At 40.5% G+C, this 24,607-nt stretch overlaps 1 protein-coding gene across 2 annotated transcripts in view; it reads left to right on the top strand.

The window, feature by feature from the left end:
- Window positions 1–8,420, top strand: part of UBE4B (ubiquitination factor E4B) — a 63,821-nt gene extending 55,401 nt beyond the window's left edge. For both annotated transcript variants that reach the window (XM_054009319.1, XM_054009320.1), the window contains 5 exons: window positions 1,596–1,730; window positions 2,440–2,631; window positions 5,646–5,820; window positions 6,459–6,605; window positions 7,099–8,420. In XM_054009319.1, the coding sequence (XP_053865294.1) occupies window positions 1,596–1,730; window positions 2,440–2,631; window positions 5,646–5,820; window positions 6,459–6,605; window positions 7,099–7,160 (711 nt within the window). In that variant the 3' untranslated portion in view covers window positions 7,161–8,420. The remainder of the gene's footprint in view (window positions 1–1,595; window positions 1,731–2,439; window positions 2,632–5,645; window positions 5,821–6,458; window positions 6,606–7,098) is intronic.
- The last annotated feature ends 16,187 nt before the right edge of the window (window positions 8,421–24,607 follow it).

Below are 24,607 nucleotides of genomic sequence, written 5' to 3'. Positions count from 1 at the left end.
ATGTGTATGTGTGAAGGAGAAGATGGAAGTTCCACTTTGTAGTTATAATGGATTATCTAATTGCAGACGTGTTGATGTCTGTGATGTTTGTCAGAGGGGGAAGAATACAAATTACTGTAGTGAGTTAAAAGTTAGAGATAGAAACGACCGTTTAGATTAGAGTCCAGTCCATTGACAAGTGCAGGATATAATCCCGATAGAAGATTTACCAAATATTAAACTGACAGCTGCACTTGGCTGTAGTCAGCAACACTGTCTTCTTTTCTAGAAGTGGCTCCAACACGGTACCCTGTAGGGAATTAGCATTTAGAACTTTCTCAGGGTTTTGGATCAGCAGAGGCTGATGTAGCCCTTGGCAGGAGGGGGGATAGCTCCATGGCTGATGAAGGTCTCAAAGTCCAGCTGTTACTGTTCCTTACTTTAGACCTAACTTTCCTTCTGGACTTCACAGTATCGTTCTCACATTCGTTGTTGTCACCAAGTGGAACTCCCTATATGAGGAACATCTATATTCCATGTTGATAATTGGAGTCCTACTGACTGGGTGTACGATTGTAAATAACATTCTTCCATACAACCTGTATGGAGTTAGAGTTGGAACAGTTCTGTTTATGACCTCCAGTCCATCCTCCAGCTAGGGCAGAATGGTTCTCTGTAATGTATTCTCCAGCACTTTTGTCAAATCTAGTTTTAATAGAAGATTCGGAAATCATTAATAGGTTGTGACATACAGGTCACAAGTCATGTTTCAAATCTAGGGAAACTTTACCTTTCAGGTGACAAACAGCATGACCTTGACACCTAACAGTCCTGTAGGAGCTTGCTGCTAATTGTTCAGAGCTGAAAGTTGTGCAATAACTGATCCACGTGACTTTCTGATTTACCTTTGAAAGATGTGTGGATCTCTGAGAGCCCTTATCTCTTTCCCATAAAAGTAATTAAGAAAAAAGATTCAAAGTGCAGTTCTGGATCAACAAAGTGACATTCTAAAAAAATCACCTTCACGGCTTCTGCTTCATGTGTTCAGTCAGAATCAGGTTTGCTCTTCTGAAGCCTTTATGACCATTTATCCCTGTTAGCATGGCAGAGCCGTTACTAGGTGAAGGAGTGAACTGACACATCCATAGAATTGTTCCAATTTTAGAAGCTTTATTACCTGTGTTAATGAACAAGCCAGAAAGAACCCAGCCTGACTCTCTGCTCCAACATTGACTCTGCAGTGCTGGTATTTTGGGATAGGGGAGAAACCCAACCCACCCTTTTAATTGTATGTTGAGCAAATTGGATATGGAATCAGTGAGACTCACTAAACATGGGACCCCATCACGATACCATTTGTACAATCATTTTTTGGAGTGATACAGCACTTTACAGCCTTGCTACTATCCACTTTTATACCCCTCCACCACACCAGACTTTTGTCTAGGACATGCGACTGAAGGGGAGCTGTACCTTCAATAAAAGAGCAGCATCTTACAACAACTTGAACCACAGTCTGTAACTCTGCTCCCTGCCAAAAGGATGTTAGATCATGTCCATTAGCTATTGAGTAGGGCGTTATAAGGACTTGTAATTGTGGCATGTTTATTTTCTAGGACCAGCAACAGGCTCGGCAGTCTCAGCTCGCTCAGGATGAGCGTGTGTCTCGCTCGTATCTTGCCCTGGCAACAGAAACTGTTGATATGTTCCATATCCTTACCAAGCAGGTTCAGAAGCCTTTCCTCAGACCTGTAAGTATAAACTGTTCTGCTCTAGTGTTCCTCATTGCCTGCCTGGTTTACAGCTTCTTTAATATGCGGATTGGCTCTTTTTCTTTACAGCTTATAGTAATGTTATCCACGGTGCACTGAAATCTAATTCTAGGCATATGTATTATAGATAGCAATGATTTGGTGCTATAAAATGCATTTCCTTAGTCCCTGAGATGTTAATGGTGCTTTTAGACATGTCACAGATTCCCTTGGTGTTTGGATTATAACAAGCATGTTACGATGATGCTGAGATTGGATGGTAGGAAGGGCATTCTAGGATCTATGTTTGTGGAGACTGTTTCTGTCCTTCCAGCCTGAGAAAAGTCACCATGATTGTTGCAATCTGAAGAGGGACATAGGCATGTGATGTTTTCATCTTGTCACCAGCAGAAGAAACACCACCTGGAATTATATTACTTTTTTTAAATGTGTGTTTTTGGGTAGATATTCAGTACAAGTTGCATTGTTTTCTACTTCATATGATGAACACTTGAGTTTGGATACAAGTATAACTGCTTGGAGATAGCAGTGAGGAAAGGCTCACTGTGTGAAACTTATGAAATCAGTGGCAGTCTTCTTGAAGAGAAATCATAGTCTAATTCCTGAGCCAGATGCATGTGGCCCTTAAGGTGGTGTCCCTTCCCCAGTGCCTCCTCGTTTTCATTTGTACGTTATTTTGGCCTTCTAGGAACTTGGACCACGATTGGCTGCTATGCTGAACTTTAACCTTCAGCAATTGTGTGGCCCCAAGTGCCGTGACCTGAAAGTTGAAAACCCTGAAAAATATGGGTTTGAACCAAAGAAGCTGTTGGACCAACTGACTGATATTTACCTGCAGTTAGATTGTGCTCGCTTTGCTAAAGCAATTGCTGACGACCAGGTGAGCTCCAGAAAGAGAGATGGGTTTGGTGGTGGTATGAGTAAACAGAACTGGCAGAGCTTTGCAGAATCACTCCTGGAAGAGCTTGCCCACTATCTGTGCATTGCCAACCAACCAACCTCCTTCAAATGCATCTTTTCAATTTACTTTCCATGATTAATCTCTGCTTGGGCTCTCTCTTCTCCTTTGAGACAGGTACGTTTATAAAGTGCTTTGCAAACCTATAGTGCTATATAAATAATGTATAGTCATTCTTAGAATATATGTAGCACTTTACATATGCAGATCATTTTACAAACATTAACCATTACCTGCTTAGCCTCCCCTGTGACACAGATGGTCTCTGGCAGAACTGGGATTGTGATCTAAGGGCCTCTTCTCACAAACCTAGGTTCATTCCTCTAGAACATATTTCCTTCCATCAATAATCATTAGAGTGACACTTCTATATAAAATGTTGTCGTGTGTGTGTGTGTGTGATTGATCATATAGATAAACTATGGCTGATCTGTAACCTTGGTTCCTTGTCCTGTTGTTTGAGAGTTGAAAGGACAAATGTTGGTCCAGCGTTGTGTACAAAGCAAGCTTTTCAGAATCCAAAGACCAATAGAAATGTTTCCATGGCAGCTTAGAATTCTGATGGAAATGGTTTTAAAATACATGGACCCGCACTAGAACGCGGGGTTTTGAATCCATGCGCAGTCCTGTGTTAACGCGGGGACCGCATTACCACGGATTCCAATTAAAGGTAATTAAATTTGGGATCCATGCACAGTCCTGTGTTATAAGCGAATTCGCGCTATATAGACGCGCATTCTAGCGAGGGTCTTCTGTAAGTAAATATTCCCCTTTGTGTGTGCACCTCCAAGCAGCAGAACTGTGGAAGTGGCTTGATTGACTTTTTTTTTTTTTCCCTCTCCTCGTGCGGTGTTCCCCGCCCCCTCCCCTCCTCCAGTTAGGCTGAGAAATACAGGAAACAAACAGCATAAATAGAGAAAAGTAAATTGGATTTTTCCGTTCTGATGATCTCACATGGTGTCAATAATGTAGGTAAAAAGATGCCTTTTGTTAACTATCTATAACTTTGAAATTGACAGTGTCCCTTTAACACTATTCCAGTTCCCAGACCATTATGCTTTATTTTAGTTTGTCACCACCTCGCTGCTGTGCATTTGAATTGTAACTAGTACAAATGAGTTAATGTTGCATAACACAAAGCGGCTTCTCATTTAAAAAAAATAAAATAAAAAAGAATGGGGGAGTGACTAGTGTCTTGTCAATGACAGGAAGGATAATCCAAGAAAATACATGATGCTATAATAGCGATTGGGTAAAAAGTGTATTCTAAAATGTCACCTGTGTGTGGCAGAGATGTTCTGATGCATCTCTGATTTACAAATCCTAGCACGTAGAAGAAATTTGAAGAGCTTTGCCAGCCCCCAGGCGCAGTGCCATAGTTATGTTCTCCCCTCCAGGTTGGCATGGAGTTTGGGTGGGCACACTGTGTCCTGAGCATTGAATACAATGTTTCAGTGAGATCTATAATACAGAGTAGAGAATTACCACTGTGTTTAGAACACTTTAAAATTCCCGAAGAAAACAGAAACTCGTCAAACCCAGTATGTTAAATCGTGTTTGTTCCTTAGCTCAGTCTCATACTGTGTAGTTTAATAGGTGTTTATTAAAACAGGGCTTTTGAAACTATGAAAATAAAATTTGAAAGGCTTATTTCAAAGCCCAGCACTCTGAAGATACGTGTAGGTGGCTTTATAGTCTCCAGAACATGAGCAGTTTGCAAAAGTCCTTGTATATAGCTTTATTCTTAAGTTTTGGTTAAACTCATGCCTAAGTCAGTTGAAGCTGTAAAGTGTGCGTTGTGCCTGTGGCAGGTGTAGCTGTGCAGTTCTAGAAGCAGTGTGCTGCATGGTGCATCGAACTGGCAGGCTCCCAGCAGGTACCGACTCCCTCACTCAGACTTCTTGCTCATTTTTGCAGCAGGATTTTTTTGCTGTTAAGGATCATTCTTCTTCTGTCCCTTCCCAGAATTGTCTTCTACTTTTGTCACACAGATAAACAAATCATCAGACTATCCCTATAGCAACTGCATGCCCGTTTTTAGCTGGTTCACCCCCCCCCCCCCCAATGCACCTGATTACCAGTATCCTGCTGGTGGGTGGGCTAGATACTCTGTGCTTTCATCCTTGTTTTCAAGATTTCCCCAGTGTCATACTGATTCCCACATCCCAACACTTGCATGGCATGTAACTACCCTTGGCAATAATTATAGCAATTAATAATTCAGAAAAGCCAAACTCTAGGTGATGTTTCCACCAACATGTGCGAATTCATCTGTGTTCATATTGTGCCTTGTGGAAAAAGATGACTCTATATTCTAATCAGTTATCTCAGTTGCAAGGCAGGTTGGGAGATTTGGGCACACTGCTATTCCTCCTTACTGCATCACCTTGTGCCATGATCATCTCACAAGCAAATCAGGGTTGGGATGAATCCGTTATTGGAAGAATACCTAAAAGAAATGATTGGGGGATGGTGGTGATTCAGTAGATGACACTCTTCGCTCTGAAAGAGGTGGTAGTGGAGCCTGTGTAGTTGAAGCTGCCATTCTTTTAGATGAAATATAAAATATACGTCTTGTGTTCATAGCACGTGTCACAAAAGTAAGGGTGGTAACCCAGGTGTTCTGAGTAAACACCAACTCTGACAATTAAGTTCAGCCTCCATAAACTCCTCTACAACTCCAATTGGATATAGTACTCTTCATTTCCTATCCTACATAGATACACTGGTGCAGCAGCTGCACTCCATTCCAGAGGTAGCTACATTTCAGTGCTCAGTGAAGTGATTCCTCTATATCCTCTTGCCTACCTCACATTAGTGTTAAGGCTTAATTAGTTAATTTTTACAAAGCGTTTTAAGATCCTTAGATGAAAGATGCTATAACTGAGCTAAGTTGTCACTAGTTCACATTTTTTCCTTATGCTGCTTGCTTGCAGAGGTCCTACAGCAAAGAGCTATTTGAGGAGGTTATTTCAAAGATGAGGAAGGCTGGAATCAAGTCCACAATAGCAATAGAAAAATTCAAACTGCTGGCAGAGAAAGTGGAGGAAATTGTTGCCAAGAATGCCCGTGCAGAAATCGATTATAGCGATGCGCCAGATGAATTCAGAGGCAGGTTGATTTTTTTTAATATTAACTTTTTGTGGGGGTGGGGAAGAGTTCAGTTGCTTAAAGTATGTATAAGGTATGTATAATTTAGACCTGTGATTTCTAATGGAAACAGCCTATTGTTCTCTGTAGTCCTGAATCTTCCACCAATTCAGTGAAACAGTTCAGGTTTGAGTGAAGAGAGCAAAGCTGTTCATGGACTGTATTATTCATAACTAGCCATGTGCTTAGACCAGCTTTGCAAACATGGGTCATAAAACAGTACAAGATCTCTGAGAGCATAGGGAAATGCTCGCACTTTACACTTCGTTCTCCTTCCTAACTTTAAGTGAATGGTCAGCTCTGCATTCTAGGGCAGCCTTCATCCCAGCAATTCCCCATTTCCAGCAGCAGTTGCCCACCTGTATGAGATCTAATCTGATGCTACCTTCACACCAATTCTGGATCAGTTGGCAGGAGACACCTAAGAAAGCTGCTTTTCCTCCCTTTGGGTTACCCTGTGTCACTTCAATAATGTATCTCATCCTCAATGATCCAGAGAGATTCACCAGGTCACTTCTGTGCTGTGAGGCATCAGGAAAGCACTTACTTTTTCTTCTGTTTCTTTAATTTAATTACATAAGCTTCATCTGTCTCTTCAGATCCACTCATGGACACTCTTATGACTGACCCTGTGAGGCTGCCATCTGGAACGATCATGGACAGATCAATCATCCTACGACACCTGCTGAACTCCTCCACTGACCCCTTCAATCGGCAGACACTGACAGAAAATATGCTAGAACCAGGTAGCTCTGCCTTCGTATTGATGGAGAGTTGTACCCTTGGGTATGTCTCAGGCTTCTGAAGGGCAGTGTCATAGCCTGGATAGAACAGCAGTCCTGTTCTGCCCTTCCCTCTCTCAGCTTTGGCCCCGAGTCTCTCAGAAAAGTTCTAAGTTTTATTCTTTGCAGTCTGTCTTTGTATTGTTCCCTTCTTTATCTGAATGAGTCCAGAGCTCCCACCATTTAGGCTAGTGCATTTTATAATGGTAGGTAAATACTATATTCACTTCATAGATAGATAAAGTGAGGTAGAGAGAGATTAAGTGATTTGCCTGAAGTCACACGGCAAATTCATTACCAGCGCAGAAAATAGAGCTCTGGGGTTCCCTCTTCATTCTCTGTCCTAACCCTAACCAAAGGACAGCACTATTTGTCCCATAGTGGTTTCTCAGCTTAATGTTTCTATAACTTACAAATTTCACATTAACCATTTAAATTTTTTTCTCTTCATTCCAAGTGCCAGAACTGAAAGAGCAAATCCAAGCTTGGATGAGAGACAAGCAGAACACTGACCATTAAAAACTCCCTTGCAGTGCACGCCAAGGCCAATGAGAAGAGCAGGGCATGGATTGATGTAGTGATGATGGTGCATATAATCCATTGGAAGCTGAAGACGGAATTAACGTTCAGGGTGCCCACCACCACTGACTTGTAGTAATGACCAGAAGCATGTGGACGAGAAGAAAAGCAGCTTAATTCTTGTACATATATTTAAGTGATAACAATGGTCAATAGTGTGGAGGACAAATTAGGAAGTTTCTAATGTTACAAAACAAAGTCCTTCAATATGTCACAATTTGGGGGTTTTACAGCTGAATTATTTTAGCAAAAACGAATGGATCAGGGCAGCATCCCTTCAACTTTATTTTTTACAGCCAGATATTCATTAATTTGATTGTGGTTAGAACCTTGGACACTTTGCTGCTAAAATAACATTTTTTTCCCTTCCCTCCTCTCCCCCCAAACCTGCACTGCTGTCTTTTTTTTTGGTAATGCAAACGAAAACAAAATTCCCCAGTGAAAATAGTCCTTCCCCTGCCCCCAGGAGAACATATTCTGTGAGATAATTGTGCCTGCAACAAAGTGTTAATCTTGGGATCGTATTTTTATATTATACATATTCGCATATTTGTTTTTTAATTGGTGTTAGATGACACACAAGAATAATAATTTAAAAAAATTTTGACACACGGATTTTAAGTTGTTCTTTGAGATGTCCCTTTTCTTTATGTTGAATAGAGAAAATCTTGATGCTCTGGTATTTTTGAAAAGCCTTATGATAGAACATGTTGAAACAGCTACCAAGGAGGTGTTTGGGAATGCCAGGACTTCAGTGACTTAAAAAAAAGAAATAAATAAATTCTTTTAAAGCCGGAGACATAGTATGCTAAGTGACAGTTCTGAGCCGTTACAGTTTGTCTCTGGAGAGTGGATCCTTTTATTCTTGGAGCCTGTAATTTGGGGTGGGGGTCATTTTTATGTTGCGTACCAGTTTGTATCCATGGCTTGGCCTTACCAAAGCAAAAAGGGTGCAGGAAATGTAGAATTACATTTTTTAAAAAAAACTAAAACCAAAAAAAAAAAAAATTTTTTTGTATTACTGCCCCCTGCTTAAGATACTTGAATTTCCTTTTTAAAAAGGATTTGAAACCGCAGTGTTTTAAAATTAAGCCTGTAAAAAAAAAAAAAATTGTTTCTTTTTGTTTTTCGCTGACAGTGTCCTCTGTTCAGTTCCTGACTCTTGAACTAAAATAAATGGTGATACACATTCGCAAGGAACCTTCTGTCTCCCCATCTTTCAGTGACTTGTTGAAGGAGGGGAAAGGATGGAATGGTTAGGTGGGAATGGCCTATTTTGCTGCTGGAAATCTTGATAATCAATTTAGGGTTCCAGAGGAAAAGCAATTAGACATGAAAAGCTGCATAAACATAAATGCAGATTCTCCTCTTGTGGAACCGTCAAGCTAATGCTCTTTTTCCCAGCTGGGAGAGCTTCACACCACTTCACATCCATTCCATGGCTGAGTAGGGAGTGAGGTGGACAGGCTCCAGAACAGAGGCTTGTTCAGCCTCTTCAGTCAACCACAACATAGATACTTGAGAGGTGGGATAAATGAGAAGAGAAAAAATGTGAAGGGAGGAGTATTTGGCTGCAGTGCTAGTGAGATGGAGAATCCTGGGGTGTGTGGATGATTGAAGAGTCTTTTCTATCACTTCTTGGCTGATTTATCCATAACTTGACACTGAGGGCTTTAAAAACAAAACAAACCCACACAAAAAAGCTACCTTTGAAGGAGCACTTACCATCACACTTGGTCATGGCTTTTGGGTTCTGCCATAACTGTGTGATGATCAATAAGGAATGTCCCTTTCACAAACTAAATTTTTGTAAAGATAAGGCCTAATTAATTTTGTGTGTGTAAACACTGATTAATCTCACTACTTACAATAGGGAAGACCTCTAATTATCAAAGCTTTATTGCTTAAAGCTATTAGAAAAGCCCTGCAAGAGTTATGAATTCATCATTAGTTTGTCGGAAGAGGCATATTCCGCAATGTGCTTGTTTGTTTTTAATGCGTGGGCTCTAAATTTTCATGGTTTCACCTTGTTGCTCTCTCAAATGTGCTCATTTCCCTTGACAGCTCTGAACATGTGTTTGGGGAAAGGAGAGATGGAAAAATTCTTAGTTCCCATTCAGCTGTTACAAATTAGATATTTGCATTGATAGATTTGTCTCTTCTCTCCTGTGGCTTATCTGCTTTTGGGGGTAAGGATGCCTGAAACCATAAGCAATCTCATGCAGATCTAGGACTGATGATTAAAATGTGAAAAGTGCAAACTGAAGACAGAGAGGATCCATCCTTCATTGATGGAAACTGAGACTAAGTCGAATACATTCCTCACTAATTACAAGTACATCTTGTCTAGGCCCGGAGGGCTCCTATTGCCTAAGTGTGCAGAAATCTATCACTGCTATTTCACTTTGAGTACTGTATTCAGTGCTTAATTTTTTGCCAGGGCTGATCCCTGACACTTCTAAGTTTGACAGTTCATAGTCCTGGCACCTCTGGGCTTGCTGCATCAGTTATGAATGTAAAACAATTGGTTGAGCCCTGGCATCTCTTTCATTACAAATTAAACACTGACAGTATTCAATACAAAAGACTGATCCACAGTGGAATCTTATGCAGAAGGGTTATCATTTGACCATCCTTTTCAATGGGAAAGCACAATAGAAATCTCACTCTTTTTAGTCTATATAAATAGTTATGACATGTGTATTTTCTTCCACCTCTTCCCATCCAAGCATCAACAGAATAAGAATGGCCATACTGAGTTAGACCAAAGGTCCATCCAGCCCAGTATCCTGTCTACCGACAGTGACCAATGCCAGGTGCCCCAGACGGAGTGAACCTAACAGGTAATGATCAAGTGATCTCTTTCCTACCATCCATCTCCACCCTCTGACAAACAGACGCTAGGGACACCATTCCTTACCCATCCTGGCTAATAGCCATTAATGGACTTGCCCTCCATGAAATTATCTAGTTCTCTTTTAAACCCTGTTATAGTTCTTGCCTTCGTAACCTCCTCAGGCAAGTAGTTCCACAGGTTGACTAGATGCTGTGTGAAGAACTTCCTTTTATTTGTTTTAAACCTGCTGTCCATTAACTTCATTTAGTGGCCCCTAGTTCTTATATTATGGGAACAAGTAAATAACTTTTCCTTATCCACTTTCTCCACACCACTCATGATTTTATATACCTCTATTATATCCCCCCTTAGTCTCCCCTTTTCCAAGCTGAAAAGTCCTAGCCTCTTTAATCTCTTCTCATATGGGACCTGTTCCAAACCCCTAATAATTGTAGTTGCCCTTCTCTGAACCTTTTCTAGTGCCAGTATATCTTTTTTGAGATGAGATCACATCTGTATGCAGTATTCAAGATGTGGGCATACCATGGATTTATATAAGGGCAATAAGATATTCTCTGTCTTATTCTCTATCCTTTCAATGATTCCTAACATCCTATTTGCTTTTTGACTGCCGCTGCACACTGCGTGGACATCTTCAGAGAACTATCCACGATGACTCCAAGATCTTTCCTGATTAGTTGCAGCTAAATTAGGCCCCATCATATTGTATGTATAGTTGGGGTATTTTTTCCAATGTGCATTTCTTTACATTTATCCATGTTAAATTTCATTTGCCATTTTGACTCATTAGAATGAACTCAGGGCTGGTCTACACTACAAAATTAGGTTGGTTTAACTACATTGCTCAGGGCTGTGAAAAATGTCACCCCCTATATGATGAAGTTAAGTTGACCTAAGCCCTGGTACTATTTGTGGATAATGGGACAGGCATGCCCCCTCAACCAAAGGGGGGCTGCCATTGGACCCAGGCTGCACCTGTATACTGGGGACAACAAATGGAAAAACAGGAACAGGAGTGACGTCAAAGGTTGAAAATCAGGGATCCAGATGAGAATACAGAACAAAGAACCCCTGACAGTAGTACACCTTTGTGGGTACACAGAGGTCGTTCGGGAGGTTACATCAACTCATTTAGATATTTGCCTAGTTTTACAACAGGTTACATAAAAAGCACTAGTGAAGTCAATACAAAGTAAAATTTCCTATGATGTGTTGATACTGCTCTATATACTAAACACTGAAATATATGTACAATATTTATACCCTAATTTATTTATTTATAATTATATGGTAAAAATGAGAAAATAAGCAATTTTTCAGGAATAGTGTGCTGTGACATTGTTGTATGTTCTGATTTTGTAAGCAAGTAATTTTTAAGTGAAGTGAAACTTGGGGGTACACAAGACACAGCAGAATCCTGAAAAGGGTACAGTAGTCTGGAAAGATGGAGAACCACTAGGATAAGGGACCAGAAATAGACCTCACAGTCACAGAACATACCCCCTCCCCAGCTTTCCTGCTCCTAATGTGATGGAGGGCGATCTTGGCCAGTGCCAGCAGGGAGTTGACAAGGAGGTCTTGCAACTCCATGGGGCCACAGATGCAGTGTGTAAAAGGAGGTGTGGGAAGAAGTGCAGCCAGGACCTCAGTATAAGGTGCTGGAGGAGAACTAAGCCCTGGTGAAATAGACAGCAAGAGCTACCTACTTATTCCCTCTGAGCCATGGATTTACTAGTGCCAGAACCCCTTCCATTGCTGTAGTAAGTGTCTACACCAGTAGTCTCCAAACTTTTTTGATCGTGCACCCCATTAGTTAAAAATAATTTTGAGCATGCACCCTGTGCTGCGCCAGCTCTACCATTTTTGCCGAAGTGCAAAAAAAAAAAAAGAAAAAAAAAAAAAAAAAAGCCGCTTGGACTTCTGTCCGAACTGCTGAAGCAAGGGGGGAAAAAACAACTCCTCTACGCACCCCCAAGGATCCTCTTGCGCATCCTTGGGGTGCGTGCACTCCACTGTGGAGACCACTAATCTACACTACGGCAGCACTACAGCAGGTGTGCTGCTGTAGCATTTCTAGTGTAGTCACACCCTTAGGAAGTTTCGTTAGGCTTATCAGGGAGAAGGGTGGGTGGTATGTAAACTTGTTGCAGGATTTAAAAGTCTATTAGATATGAAGTAATTTACTGTGGTTGATTTGGCTTTTTACTAGTGTAATTAAGATCAGAATTTGACCTGGAAAGTTTGATGTACTACATTCTGCTGCAGAACTACCATGGACATCAGTTATAACTCATCAAGGAAAAGCTGCCAAAGGAAATAACTGTGTTTTGAGAAAAGAATACCAAATGTTTCAGAAAGGCATTGAATCAAGCAAGTCATCAAATCAAGCATAAAAGCTTTTTGAAAGTTCAGCATTCATAGTGTGCTATACATAAGACAGTAAGAAAATTATATGAAATTTAGCATAAATGTCTAGCACTTGAAACAGTGCCATCTTCATCTAGGATGGATTCAGGAACCTTTGAGCATGTGCAGTTGAAGGCTAATAAATCTCAATGAACATGTAAGGGAAATAATATAAACTAAAATCCCAAGTAAACAGTCTTCAAATGAGGAACAATTCAGTTGAATCAAAATGGCTGGTCCCACCTTTGCTATGTACAGCTGGACCTGAAATACAGGGGAAATAGGTGGCTAAAACTTAGAGAAGCAGCCTCCCCTACATATTGTAGATAGCGCAAACTATGCTTTAGTGAATTAAAGCAGGAATCAGTTTGACACTTGCTGTAATATTATGGCTGGGCTTTTCAAAAGGATGTGTCTACAAATGAGTTAATTAAACTTGCTGAGCTGCATGTGTGAAGCTAGAGACTGAGTTGAGGGCTCCTAGGAAAGTTTCCTTAAACGTTCATGAGGCCACCTCCACTGCACCCCTGGCTTCAGTCAGAGGAGAACTGAAGCCCAAATAAGAGAGACATTTTGGTTTTCAAAGTGGCCACAGAAAGCAATGGCACTTTCCAACCAGTTCTGTCTGGTAAAATAAAATTTAACTCCCCACCCCCCATATGAAAAGACTATGAATGTCCTAGTCACTCAGTTTTTCACAGCAATCCAATTCATGGCTTCCACTCCAAAGCAGACTGCCATTTGCACACTAGTCACCTGAAAAGCAGTATTGTGATTGTAACATTAGTGCTGTTTGGAAAGCATCACATTCTTTCTGAGGAATTAATTAGAGATCATCAAACTAGATGTACAGCAGGAATCTAATAATACCAATAACGTGCATGGTTCATATCATGCATGGAAATAAGGCATAGGTTTTTAACTGTAATTAATCATGGGAGCAGTTTACCAAAGATTATGGTGGATTCTCCATCACTGACTTTTTAAATCAAGATTGGATGTTTTTCTAGAAGATCTGGTCTAGGACTTATTTTGGGGAAATTCTATGACCTGTCTCAGTGGTTCTCAACCAGGAATATATATATATCCCTGCGGATATATAGAGATCTTCCAGGGGGTACATCAACTCATCTAGATATTTGCCTAGTTTTACAACAGGCTACATAAAAAGCACTAGCGAAGGCAGTACAAACTAAAATTCCATACAATGACTTGTTTATACTGCTTATATACCACAGACTGAAATGTAAGTACAATATTTATATTCCACTCCCTTTATTTTATAATTATATGGTAAAAATGAAAAAGCAATACTTCTTCCCTAATATTGTGCTATGGCACTTTTGTATTTTTATGTCTGTGTAAGCAAGTCATTTTTTAAGTGAGGTTTAACTTGAGGGTACGCAAGATAAATCAGACTCTTGAAAGGGGTACAATACTCTGGAAAGGTTGAGAGCCACTAGCCTACTTCCACCAAATAGCCATCCATTATCCTCTCCAATAATCTCTCCTTGCCCTCCCCTCCCTGGACAGGTTTCTTGTATGACAGAATATAGCATCTTCATGGCAAGGGCTATCTTAGTGCATTTCTAGAACACCATGTAAACTTTCCCACACTATATAATGACTTCATAGTAATATAGGCTGCTACAGTCAAAGGGTCAGATTGGGCTAGTTTATGGCAGTATGATACATCATTACCCTTTTGCTACTGCCTTCTCATTCTCCAGAATATATGATTAAGGTCAGAAGAGATCATAACAATTTTGTCTGACCTCCTACATGACAAATCCTTCACCAAATGATTCCTGTATTAAGTCCATAACTTCTGGATTAGCTAAAGCATATCTTTTAGAACGACATGTGATGGAGAATCCACCCTATCCTTCTAAGTTGTTCCGATGTTTAATTACTCTCCTATAAAAAATGTCTGATTTCTGGTATGAACTTATCTAGTTTCAGATCCAGTTGCTGGATCTCAGACATTTGTCTGCTAGATTAAAGAAATTTCTTACTGTCAATCTTTTCCCCCATGTAGATATCTAGGCCATGTCTACACTTACAGTGCTACAGCAGCACAGCTGTATCACATGTGGTGAAGACACTCTATGACGATTAAAGAGAGCGCTCTCACCAGGAAAAAAAACAAACAAACAAAAAAAACAACAACCCTGGAAGCAGCATAAGTTATGTCAGCAAGAGAAGCTCTCCCACCACCATAGAGCTGTGCACACTAGCACTTATATCAGTGTAACTTCTGTCGCTTATGTCCAAGTGACATAAGTTTTGCCGTCATAGGTGGTAGTGTAGACATAGCTTTGGACCATGATCAAGTCACCTCTTAAACCTTCTCTTTGTTAAGCAAATTAGATTGTGAGCCCTTCTCTTTCACTACAAGGCTGGGGCCTGTTTTCTGTGGGCACGCAGTCACACAGAATCCCCCAAGGAGTAAACGTCTTTAAAGAGCAGACGTGAGAAGTGAACACAGTCTTCTAGTAACTGTCTAAGCACTGACGCATACAGTAGAGGTAACATCTCCCTACTTCTACTCAGTATTCCCCTACTTATACAAATAAGTTTATTGCCTTTGCTCTCTTAGCCAGTTGCATCATACTGTCAGCTCACGTTCAACTGGTTATCCCCATAACACAAAGCCCTGTGGAGTCACTGCTTTCCAAAATACTGTCCTCCACCTTGGGTGACCTACATTCTGGTTTCTACTATATATAAACCTTACATTTAATTGTATTAAAGTGCATGTTGTTCAACAGATTGCTCTGTAGAACTGAACTGTCATTTACCCCTCCACTGTTTGTGGTCTGTTCTACCAGGCATGATAAGTTTTCTTCCAAGTCGTCGATAGAGATATTAAACAGGATTGGAACAAAAACAGATTTAAGGAGGGGGGCCCCAGTAGAAACACCTCCACTGGATGATGATTCCCCATTTACAATTAGTTAAGGATGTGTCATCCAGTTGATGGCTTGCTACTGTTAACTCTTCACTGGGACTCAGGACATCCTCATGCTGTCATCAAAAGGCAATGCTGCTTCAGCCACTGACTGACAAGCCCCTTCTGCTCCTGTAGGCTTCATATTAAAAAATAGTTTCCCCAACTCATTTAAGCACAGGAATATAAAAACAAACCCTTACCCATCTCTAACTGTTTAGGGAGCACATCAAATTAATGTTGTGGTGGCACTCAACTGTACTTGTATGTATTAAGCTCATGCAGATGTATGCAACTGTTACGTAACATTTCCTCTTTTCTTGTAAAAAGATTATATGACTAAATTTTTATTACAGGAAGTTTGGGGGGTTGCAAGTTACTCTTGGAGCCCTGAAAGCTTCTTTTCTACTACATTTTCCTCTTTAAATCCACACCTATTCAAAAGCAAGGTATTGTAGTGATCAGCCATCCCAGCATAGGAGGGTCTGGATTATCTAGAATCCAGCAGCATTTCCAGTTCAGTTGGTCAGAAGTATTTCGAAGAGCAGCCTATAGGGTCTCCAGCACCTCACAGAAGTGAAGGACTAAGAGACTAAAATGTTTGACGATGCTGTGGAGGTAGAGTGACCCCATAGGGTTCCACTTACCTAAGACAGAAACTGCCTGCTGGGGTCATGGGCAACTTGTGCATGGGGGAGTGTGCAAATGAGCAGCTCTGCTTTCAGTGTCAATCCAGCTGTGCGTGGGGTACTGGGTTAATCCTCCATGATGACAATTTAGGAGCTAGTCGTTTTGGGATGTTGGAGGACTGCCAAAATGAAAATGATTCTAATGTAATGGAATAGTTATATGCCAAGGTACAATGTCTAAATACAGGCAGTGTCCTGTATTTAGCAGAGGTTGCCAAAGGACGCACAAAGAATTTAACATTTAAGCACTTTCCAAAAGCAAAAAAACAATCCATATTCTGAGATTTAAGGAGAACCTCCATGTTTTCTCTCATGTTGCTACCTAGGTGTAGAACAACCACCTCGATCATGTATGCCATGCAACCTCCCTCCTCAATATCCACCTTTTCCCGCCCCTCACAATCTTTTAATTGATTCTCTAATTATATCCCTTTAAACAAAGTTATTCTAAACAAACCAAACCTTAGGAACTAGGGTACTGCAACTGTACTATGCCAACAACCTCAGCCTTATTCTGCATATCCCTTCTTCCTTCCCTCCTCTCCCCTGCTTTTCCCTCTCTCCCACTGTTCTGGATCAATTTAGAAGTTAAGTTCCTCTGAACAGGAATTATATCACATACCATATACACTTAGCATATTTCTGTACATCAAGTTAACCATGGCAATTTGTAGAGGGGATGTTCCGTAATCAGGCTAAAGCTTTAGATGCATTGTAGCTCTACTACACAACGGATGTGTGTTGTAGCCAGGTTATGGGACTAACATTTTAACTGTAGTGTAGATACTATTTTAAGAAATTAGTATACATTTTGGACACCCGCTGTAATCCCATATGTTAAAATACATCCTTTCATTTAAAGATTCAATCAGTAACCTCTATTTGCCTCCCTGAATAGAAAAAGACCTATATAAAAAAATTCCTGAGATCAGTCATTATAGAAGTCATAAGACAGAAAAATCGATCTCTTTAAAAACAATACAGAAACTAAAATACTCTTCAGTCAATTACTGTCCCAAACAACCAAGTGGCAGCCCTCAAACAAAAGATGGTATCAATCCAGTACCTTTTGAAAGGGCTTATGTTACTGGACTCCTCTTACCAGGTGTGTGTCTGGAGGAAGCTATTATTGCTGACAGAGACTGATATATTGGAAAAACAGATCAGAGGAGAAAAAATATTAGAAAATGGAGAAGTTATACTAAAATGTATTTAAAAAAAAACACAACCCTGAAATAATACATACTTCTCTCAAAATCCTCAGAATGGGACACAAATATTGTTCTCTCGCCTGTAGTCAGAGCTTTTTATTTTTATCTCTCCATGCTGAATTTTCATCTAATTTTTTAAACACAAAGAGGAAGGCTGATGATTCATGCTGCGTCACACACACCAAAAAGAGCATTTTTTTCTGATTTTAATATTTAAGGGCATCTTGGAAATGTGTTAATGCCAAGACATTTTTGGCCGTCCCAGTTTGGATGCTTTTTACTGTGATTGTTTTGCTGCCTCGGGAGAATGCAATTTTTAGAGTCTTTGAAATGATTGTTACAATAGCTTTTCCATTATTTTCTACCTGTCTCATGTTGCTGTAATTGCTGAATCTGCTTTCCCCAAGGTAATTGTACCATACTGTCTCCAGAGATGACATCACAGAGTGATAATTTCCTTCTCTTCTGCTATTCAAATCAGATTAAATTCATCCCTGTATGGGGGGGGGGGGGGGACACCACAATACATATGCATCACTTCAATCCCACTTAAACCTAAGATGGGGTCCTTCAGAAGAGGTGGTAGGACTCATCTAGTGCATAGGCCATGAGTTCAGGTGAGACATGCATTTACCTCATGCTGAGCCCTTACATGGGGGTAAATTTTATCCACAGTGAGCATTGTGTTCTGAGTGGAAGAAGGGATGGACACTAGAATCAGAAGACTGCATGTGCTTTGGAAATAACAGATAGGCAGTTCTCACTGAGTAAACTGGAAGTGTCAGGAAGGAGTGGCTAGTAGAAATGTGTAATTTCAGAGAAGGAACCAGACAGGAAATATCGCCCAGGAAAAGATAATAGAAATATACAGATGCTCCTGATTTTCTCTCTGGGTTGCACTGAGAGAGGTTTGAACTGCTTCCCCAACCTGTTCTGTCATAACAAAATTAAAAATGTTTTCCCCTCCTTTGACTAAAATCTTGTCTAAGTTCTGGTGAAGGAGAAATGAGAATGTTGTGTTTGTTTTGTAAAGCATTCTGGTGAAGGAGAAATGCTAATGTTGTGTTTGTTTTGTAAAGCATTTTGTATATTTCCTGCACTACACAGATAATTTAGATGACATGGCATGGGGATTTAGGGTCAGAGCCACAAATTATTAGACCAACAGATTCCTGGTCATTTGCACCTAGATAAGCAATTTTACACTGCATTGTAAGAAATGTCACCTGCATCCATTGACGTCACTCTGTTGCATTTGTATTCAGAACTGTTCCTACATAGAGCATTTAGAGGACTGGTGGGTGGATGGTTGTTTTGTAGCTTAGGAAGTTCTGGGTTCCTTTGAATTGACACTGTGTGAGTCAGTTGCATTAACTATGTGTTGTCAATAACTGCTCCACATTACATCACTCAGAACATAAAATTACTAATTACCTACAAGTTGACATGGGGTCAAGCTGCAGAGTTGAAACAGACATTAGAACATGCTTGAAGTATAGGGATGTGTCAATCTGCAATTTTGGTTCATTCCATTAGTTGAACAGGAGCTAGTCATGAAGTTTGGCTCTGGACTCTCCCAAATTTCAGGGTTGTTTGGATCTGGGTTTCTGTTCAGGTCCATTTCTAATTATAAGTTTAAAACAATAAACAAAGGAAAAAATCACTTGTTAGTGTTGGGAGAAATTTATCCATGACTTAACTTCAGTGACTTCAATGGAGTTATATCAGGGACCACTTTGGCCCATTCAATTTACCCATCTTCCCCCACAGTATCATCCATCAGGTGAACTAGCTCATACTTAGTTCGTACAAAGAGATAGCGTATTTTATATACTTTGTAACTGACAAAGAAAAACAAACAAACATTTAAGAACCTGCATGTAATTCCACTCTATATGGTGACAGTTTAAGCCTCAAGGTATCTCCTCCTAAAATCCTTTTTATCCTTTTCAGAAAAGCCATTACCCCAACAGACACTCAAGGAGCACACTAAGCTATTCCTTTTTGCAATCAATCCTTAGGTACTGTTATATTTATTCAGTTTACAGACTTGTATGAAATTTGGTGGTGAACCTCCTTAAGGCCCTTTCTTCTTCTGCCCATGTGTTTGGAGACCATTTGTCATTGCACAGAAATTCCTATAAATGACATTGTGGGATTTTTTTAAATCATGGTTTTAAGACCTAAGTTAACTGATACAAGGTTGCTCCTAATTAGTAAAAAATGTCTGTTATAGAAAAATGATGCATAAACAAATGGTTTACAGGATCTTTGAGTGAAATTAAACACCTCCAGCTGTCACCAGGGAAAGCTGTGGGATACGGTGACAACAAAACAGATATCTGACATTAATAATTTATAGTAGGCTTTTAAAGATAGGATTTTTTAAGAAGGCAATGTCAAATGCTTTAGGCACCAGATTCAATCTTGCTTAGATTCTTTGTTTACTTCTAAATCTAATACTCTCATCAACAAGAACTTGAAAACCATAACAATGGTAATTTATAGGACCTATAAAACTACATTTTGTTCTTGCTTTGCAGGTTCTGCAGCAATGTTTAACTAGCAAGTAATGTTTCCACATCTGTACTGACAATCATGCTGCCATGCAAAGAATCACTATGAATGCAAGTTAAAATTGTAGCTGCTAAACAAAAACACTTATGCTCATGTCAACTTGATCCAAAAACACATCGCGGGTGGGGGGGGGGAAGGGAAATAAAGGTTTGCCAAATAGAAAAGGACAAATAATACAATGCCCACCCCCCCCCTTTTTAAGCTTCTTAGAATGTGTCAAAAGGAATGCAGATTACTACAAACAAATATTGAACACTGTGATTGAGAGGAACAAAAATAAATCTTGTACTGGATATAGAAATCTTGGGTATCAAACATTTGCAAAAAGTAAATTGTGCTCAATAAAAGACCAGCATGACAGTACAATTCTTCAGCTTGTTGGTTTACATTCTGGAATGCTCAGTTTAAATCCATGATATTGCGGTGAGACGCTCTGCCTTACAATATTCAACAGCAACCCCTCCAGTTAACTCAGGAGGAAAATTCAGTTCTCAAGGGAGTCCCATCCATTTCATCTCTGCCAAAAGGACAGTGCTGCAAGACAAGGCCTGGAGAAACACAAGCAGGCATCCTCATAGCTCCAGCAGATATACAGAGTAAAATCACTCCACACAAGAGATGTAATCTTTAATCTTAATTTAAAATATAGTTTTAAAAGCTAAGATTTAATTACAAAGATAGCAGAAAGATTTTGGGTGTTAGGATGATGCTGAGTGACTGGGTTTCAGTCTCTAGAACCACTCAAGTTTTAGTTGTGGAGTGGGTGTGAAATTCTGCAATTGGAAAGCTGAGAGATTAGAATGTGATTAGAATTTCTGTGAAAGATGAACAGACTGTCAAAAGCAATATGCAGACTCTGAGGTCTGCTAAAATGAACATCGAGACATATTGATACATTACATAAATACTGACCTTAGTTTTGCCTTAGTAAATAAACAGTGATGAACAATAAAGCCTGATGGCCACCAAAACACGAAGGCCATATATGTATTGTTGTACATGTGCTGAATAACAAAACATAAGCTGAAGCTGAAAATAATTTCTATGGCTTAAGGTATTTAACAATTGTGAGTTCTTCCTTCTCAATTAACAAGGAGAGAGAGAGTTAAAGATCCACAAAATTATTATTCACCTCTGATAGACAGGCAAGAAGCAGACATTTGCATATCATCCAGCTAGCTCATCAGAAGTACCAATAATCATTTTCACTGAATTTAGTTGCATTCAGGAGGCATTTGTTTACATAAATGACCTGCCTAGTTAACATTGCTCCAGACCTCACTATTATTTTCTTTGTAGGATCTGAACAACACACATTTCCTGACATGATTGTTTTTACCAGGTCATGAATGAGGATTTTCTTCTGCAACTACTATTTTTCTACCCTGCAGGAAGCCTGGCAACAAGATCAGCCTGAGGAGAATGCTAACTAAAACAAGGACCACAACACTGAGCAGAAAAGACACTGACATTCCAATTTTCAGGAGTGCACCCTGATTTATGTGCCACCTTGGGCCTGATTTTCAGGAGTAATGAGTATCCATGTCTCCTTTTGAAGTTGTAGGTGCTTAGCACTTATATCAGAACCCAACATGTCCCAAATGGAGCACCAAAAGTTGAGGCACCCAGAACTAATTGCCACTTTTGACTATTTTGGCCTTACTTGTGCAAAATGCTGCCACCTCTAACAACAGAGTATTACATATTAATCACTCTGAGGACCAGAAGCAAGAATCACATGCAGCACAGCACAGACTTCCCTATTGACAGTTCCAAAAAAAGATCTGTGACTTCATCCTTCTTTATTGAATGACCTCAGACAACAGTGGTTCTGAAAAAATTTAACTTGAAATGGTCTGCTAGGATTAAAAATCTTGACACTTTGCTTACTACATTTGTAAATGGAGTTTTGTGGAACAGGTAGAAAACAAGAATTTATTCATGCATGCAAGATTTTTCTGCATTCACTTACACTGCAAATATCTGGCAATTAACCACATAACTGATATGTCTGTGTCTATCCAAGTATCAGGAAGAAAAGAGTGCACTGCACTGAAAGCCCTTATTAGCAGACTATGAAGATAGTTGTATTTTAAACCCAAATCGGACAACCAAATGTATTCTGGGCTGATCTGATTTAATTGTCTTAATGCTTCAAAACTATACATGTAGTAAATGTAGCTTTAGCAGGAGTACAGACTGGAAATTTGTAATAGTTTAAAAACCTCACACCAGCTCTTTAAAAGTGTTGATTAAATGACAATTTCAGTGGGCCAAGAAAAGTGTAATTTCTCCCATCCATAACTCTGTACTTTTCCTCAAAGCAAGAACTGTGAGTCTTGACCTCCCCCCTTTATTAATTCACTCATTGCCTTCGCTCAAGGGCATATGTTGAGCTTTCTCCTCCTTCCAATCCATTTTTTCCTAACGTACCATAGGCCAATCTATATAGAGCTAGAAAGAGTTTTTGAGCAGATTGTCACTACAAATCAATTTTTAGCATGAAGCAGTAAGACATACATCATGAATATTTAAAGCACTCAAATATAACTTTAGATTACACAACCAGTTTACAAAAGCTATTTGAACATTCACAGGAAAACAAATGGCCATGAGAATGTGTAAAGAAGATGCCAGTTTGTAGCTCTAGACAACTCAAGCTGTCTCATACCCCAAAATGCCCTTCTAAAGAGACTATATTTTCTGTACATGTAACTTGCTTTCATTGGGCCTAATCCAGCACTCACTGTTGTAAATTAAAAACCTTCCAAAGGGCCTAACTGCCTAGGAATCATTGGGTTTACCCTTTTATAGCTTCTCCCAGCATACCTGTATGGTAACTGCTCCTTTAAATTTGGAAGAAACAATCAGCTGTAGTGCTAAAACAATTGTTTTGCTTCTGCCTACTATAGCTAGCCCTTCTCTCCCTTCTACCTAATAAGTGCAGAGCTCCTTTTATGTTGCTTTCTTCTTTCTTATAGTTAAAACAAACAAACAAACAAAAAAAAAAAAACACATATCCTCTTTCCATTTATCTATAGTTTTTAAACAAGTGAAATGTTAAAGATTACCCAGGGTCCAGAGTAACAGATATTTGTGAGTAAAATTACTGACCTATGTAAAAAGATACAGTATGTAAACATACTGAACAAATTAATTCTTGAGGTGGAATTACATTAAAATAAGTTTGGAGATGCTGTTACACTAGTAATTTATTTGTCTCACTAAAGAGTATGTTACAGTTTTGCAATCTCATGATTTTAGTGAGTCTTGGGATAGCTGATGTTTTTATTAAAGCTGCAACTTCTGGAGTCATCTGACTAAGTGAGTCTCGCAGCTTTAATTTTAAAAGTAATTTTATAGCCTTCATAATTACAGAGAAAAGCTTGAAAATGTGAATCCTAAGGATTTACAAACCAGAAGGCATATACAAAGAACCTAAAGTGTATTAGGTTTTAAAATCACATGAGTTTGAGCCAAGCAACTCTTTTGGGCACCTGACTCATGAGTTGGCAATACTGATGACGTAGGTATATCTAAGAGACTGGGTCATGAATAGCTGGCCTAAAATACAACTCCTCTCTCCATAAAACTCTTCCAGGATTAAGGTTGAAATAGAAGTGATTGTGGGGGGAGAGGAGATGGAGAACAGTTCCCCCTCCTTTGCTAACAGCAGAATTGAAGCTACCCTTCTCTTACTAGCCTGGGAACAGTTCTCTCGTCTCCTTGCCCATCACAGTCAGCCTGGCGCCTCCTTTTTAACAGCCAGCAACCCCCAAACTATCACGTAGGATTTTATGGCTGCTCTTTTCCCTTCAGCAAGGAAACTGATAAAGAAAACGTTACTCCCATGTGCACTGAGAAGCCAGGATCTTGCTGGGAGACGGGGCTTTGTCTGCGGCCGTGGTCTGGAGCGATGGAGATGGGCCTGTAGGCGGGTGACCGGAGTTAGTCTCAGCAGCCGGGACAAGGAAGGAGAACTTGCCCCGGGAAGTGGCCTGTCCCGCCATTCGTTACCCTTCTCACGGGGCGGGCCCCCTTCATGAGGGGAGACAGTGGGTTATGCGGCAATCAGATGCTATGGGAGAAATAGGCCTCGAGCCACACCTCTGCCAGGCAGGGTCCTAGACCTGAATCCCCTTCACCAACCCCCTTCGTTCCCCAGCCCTGGGCCCTGCGGCGGTACCCCACTAGTAACGGCCGCCGCAAAGAGCCGTAGGCCCGGGCCGGTGTTCCTCCGCAGCCGGGCGGGATAGGCGACGAACCAACGTCCCCTAGCTGCTCTTCATAGGCTAGGGGAGAAAGGAGAATAATTTCTTTCGAACGCTGATTGGCTAAAGAGATGAAGGGGCGGACTTTTCACGCCGTTTCGCAGTGGGATTGGTCAAGGAGTCAGCGCAGCCTTCTCCCCCCCCCCATGAGCGTCATTGAGTTGGACAAGCCCATTCTTCTGTTTCGCGCTGTGATTGGCGGAGTGGCGCGATGCGATTAAGCACTCATCCGCGCTGGGATTGGGGGAAGGGGCGTCGCCGCGCTGGGATTGGCGGGGGGTAGAGTCGCTCGGAGATGGGGGCGGGGCGCTGCTGGGCTGAGGGATCGCCTGAGTCAGTTTGCAAGCGGCGCTCCAAGGCAGCGGAGCTGCTGCTGGCTCCTCTCGGGGGTTCTTTCTCCCTCCCGGTCCGGGGCTGCCCTGGGCT

Source organism: Malaclemys terrapin, chromosome 19, assembly GCF_027887155.1.
Source record: "Malaclemys terrapin pileata isolate rMalTer1 chromosome 19, rMalTer1.hap1, whole genome shotgun sequence".
Lineage (NCBI taxonomy): Eukaryota > Metazoa > Chordata > Testudines > Emydidae > Malaclemys > Malaclemys terrapin.
The sequence above is the reverse complement of the archived record's forward strand: the minus strand, read 5'-3'. Positions and strand labels throughout refer to the sequence as shown.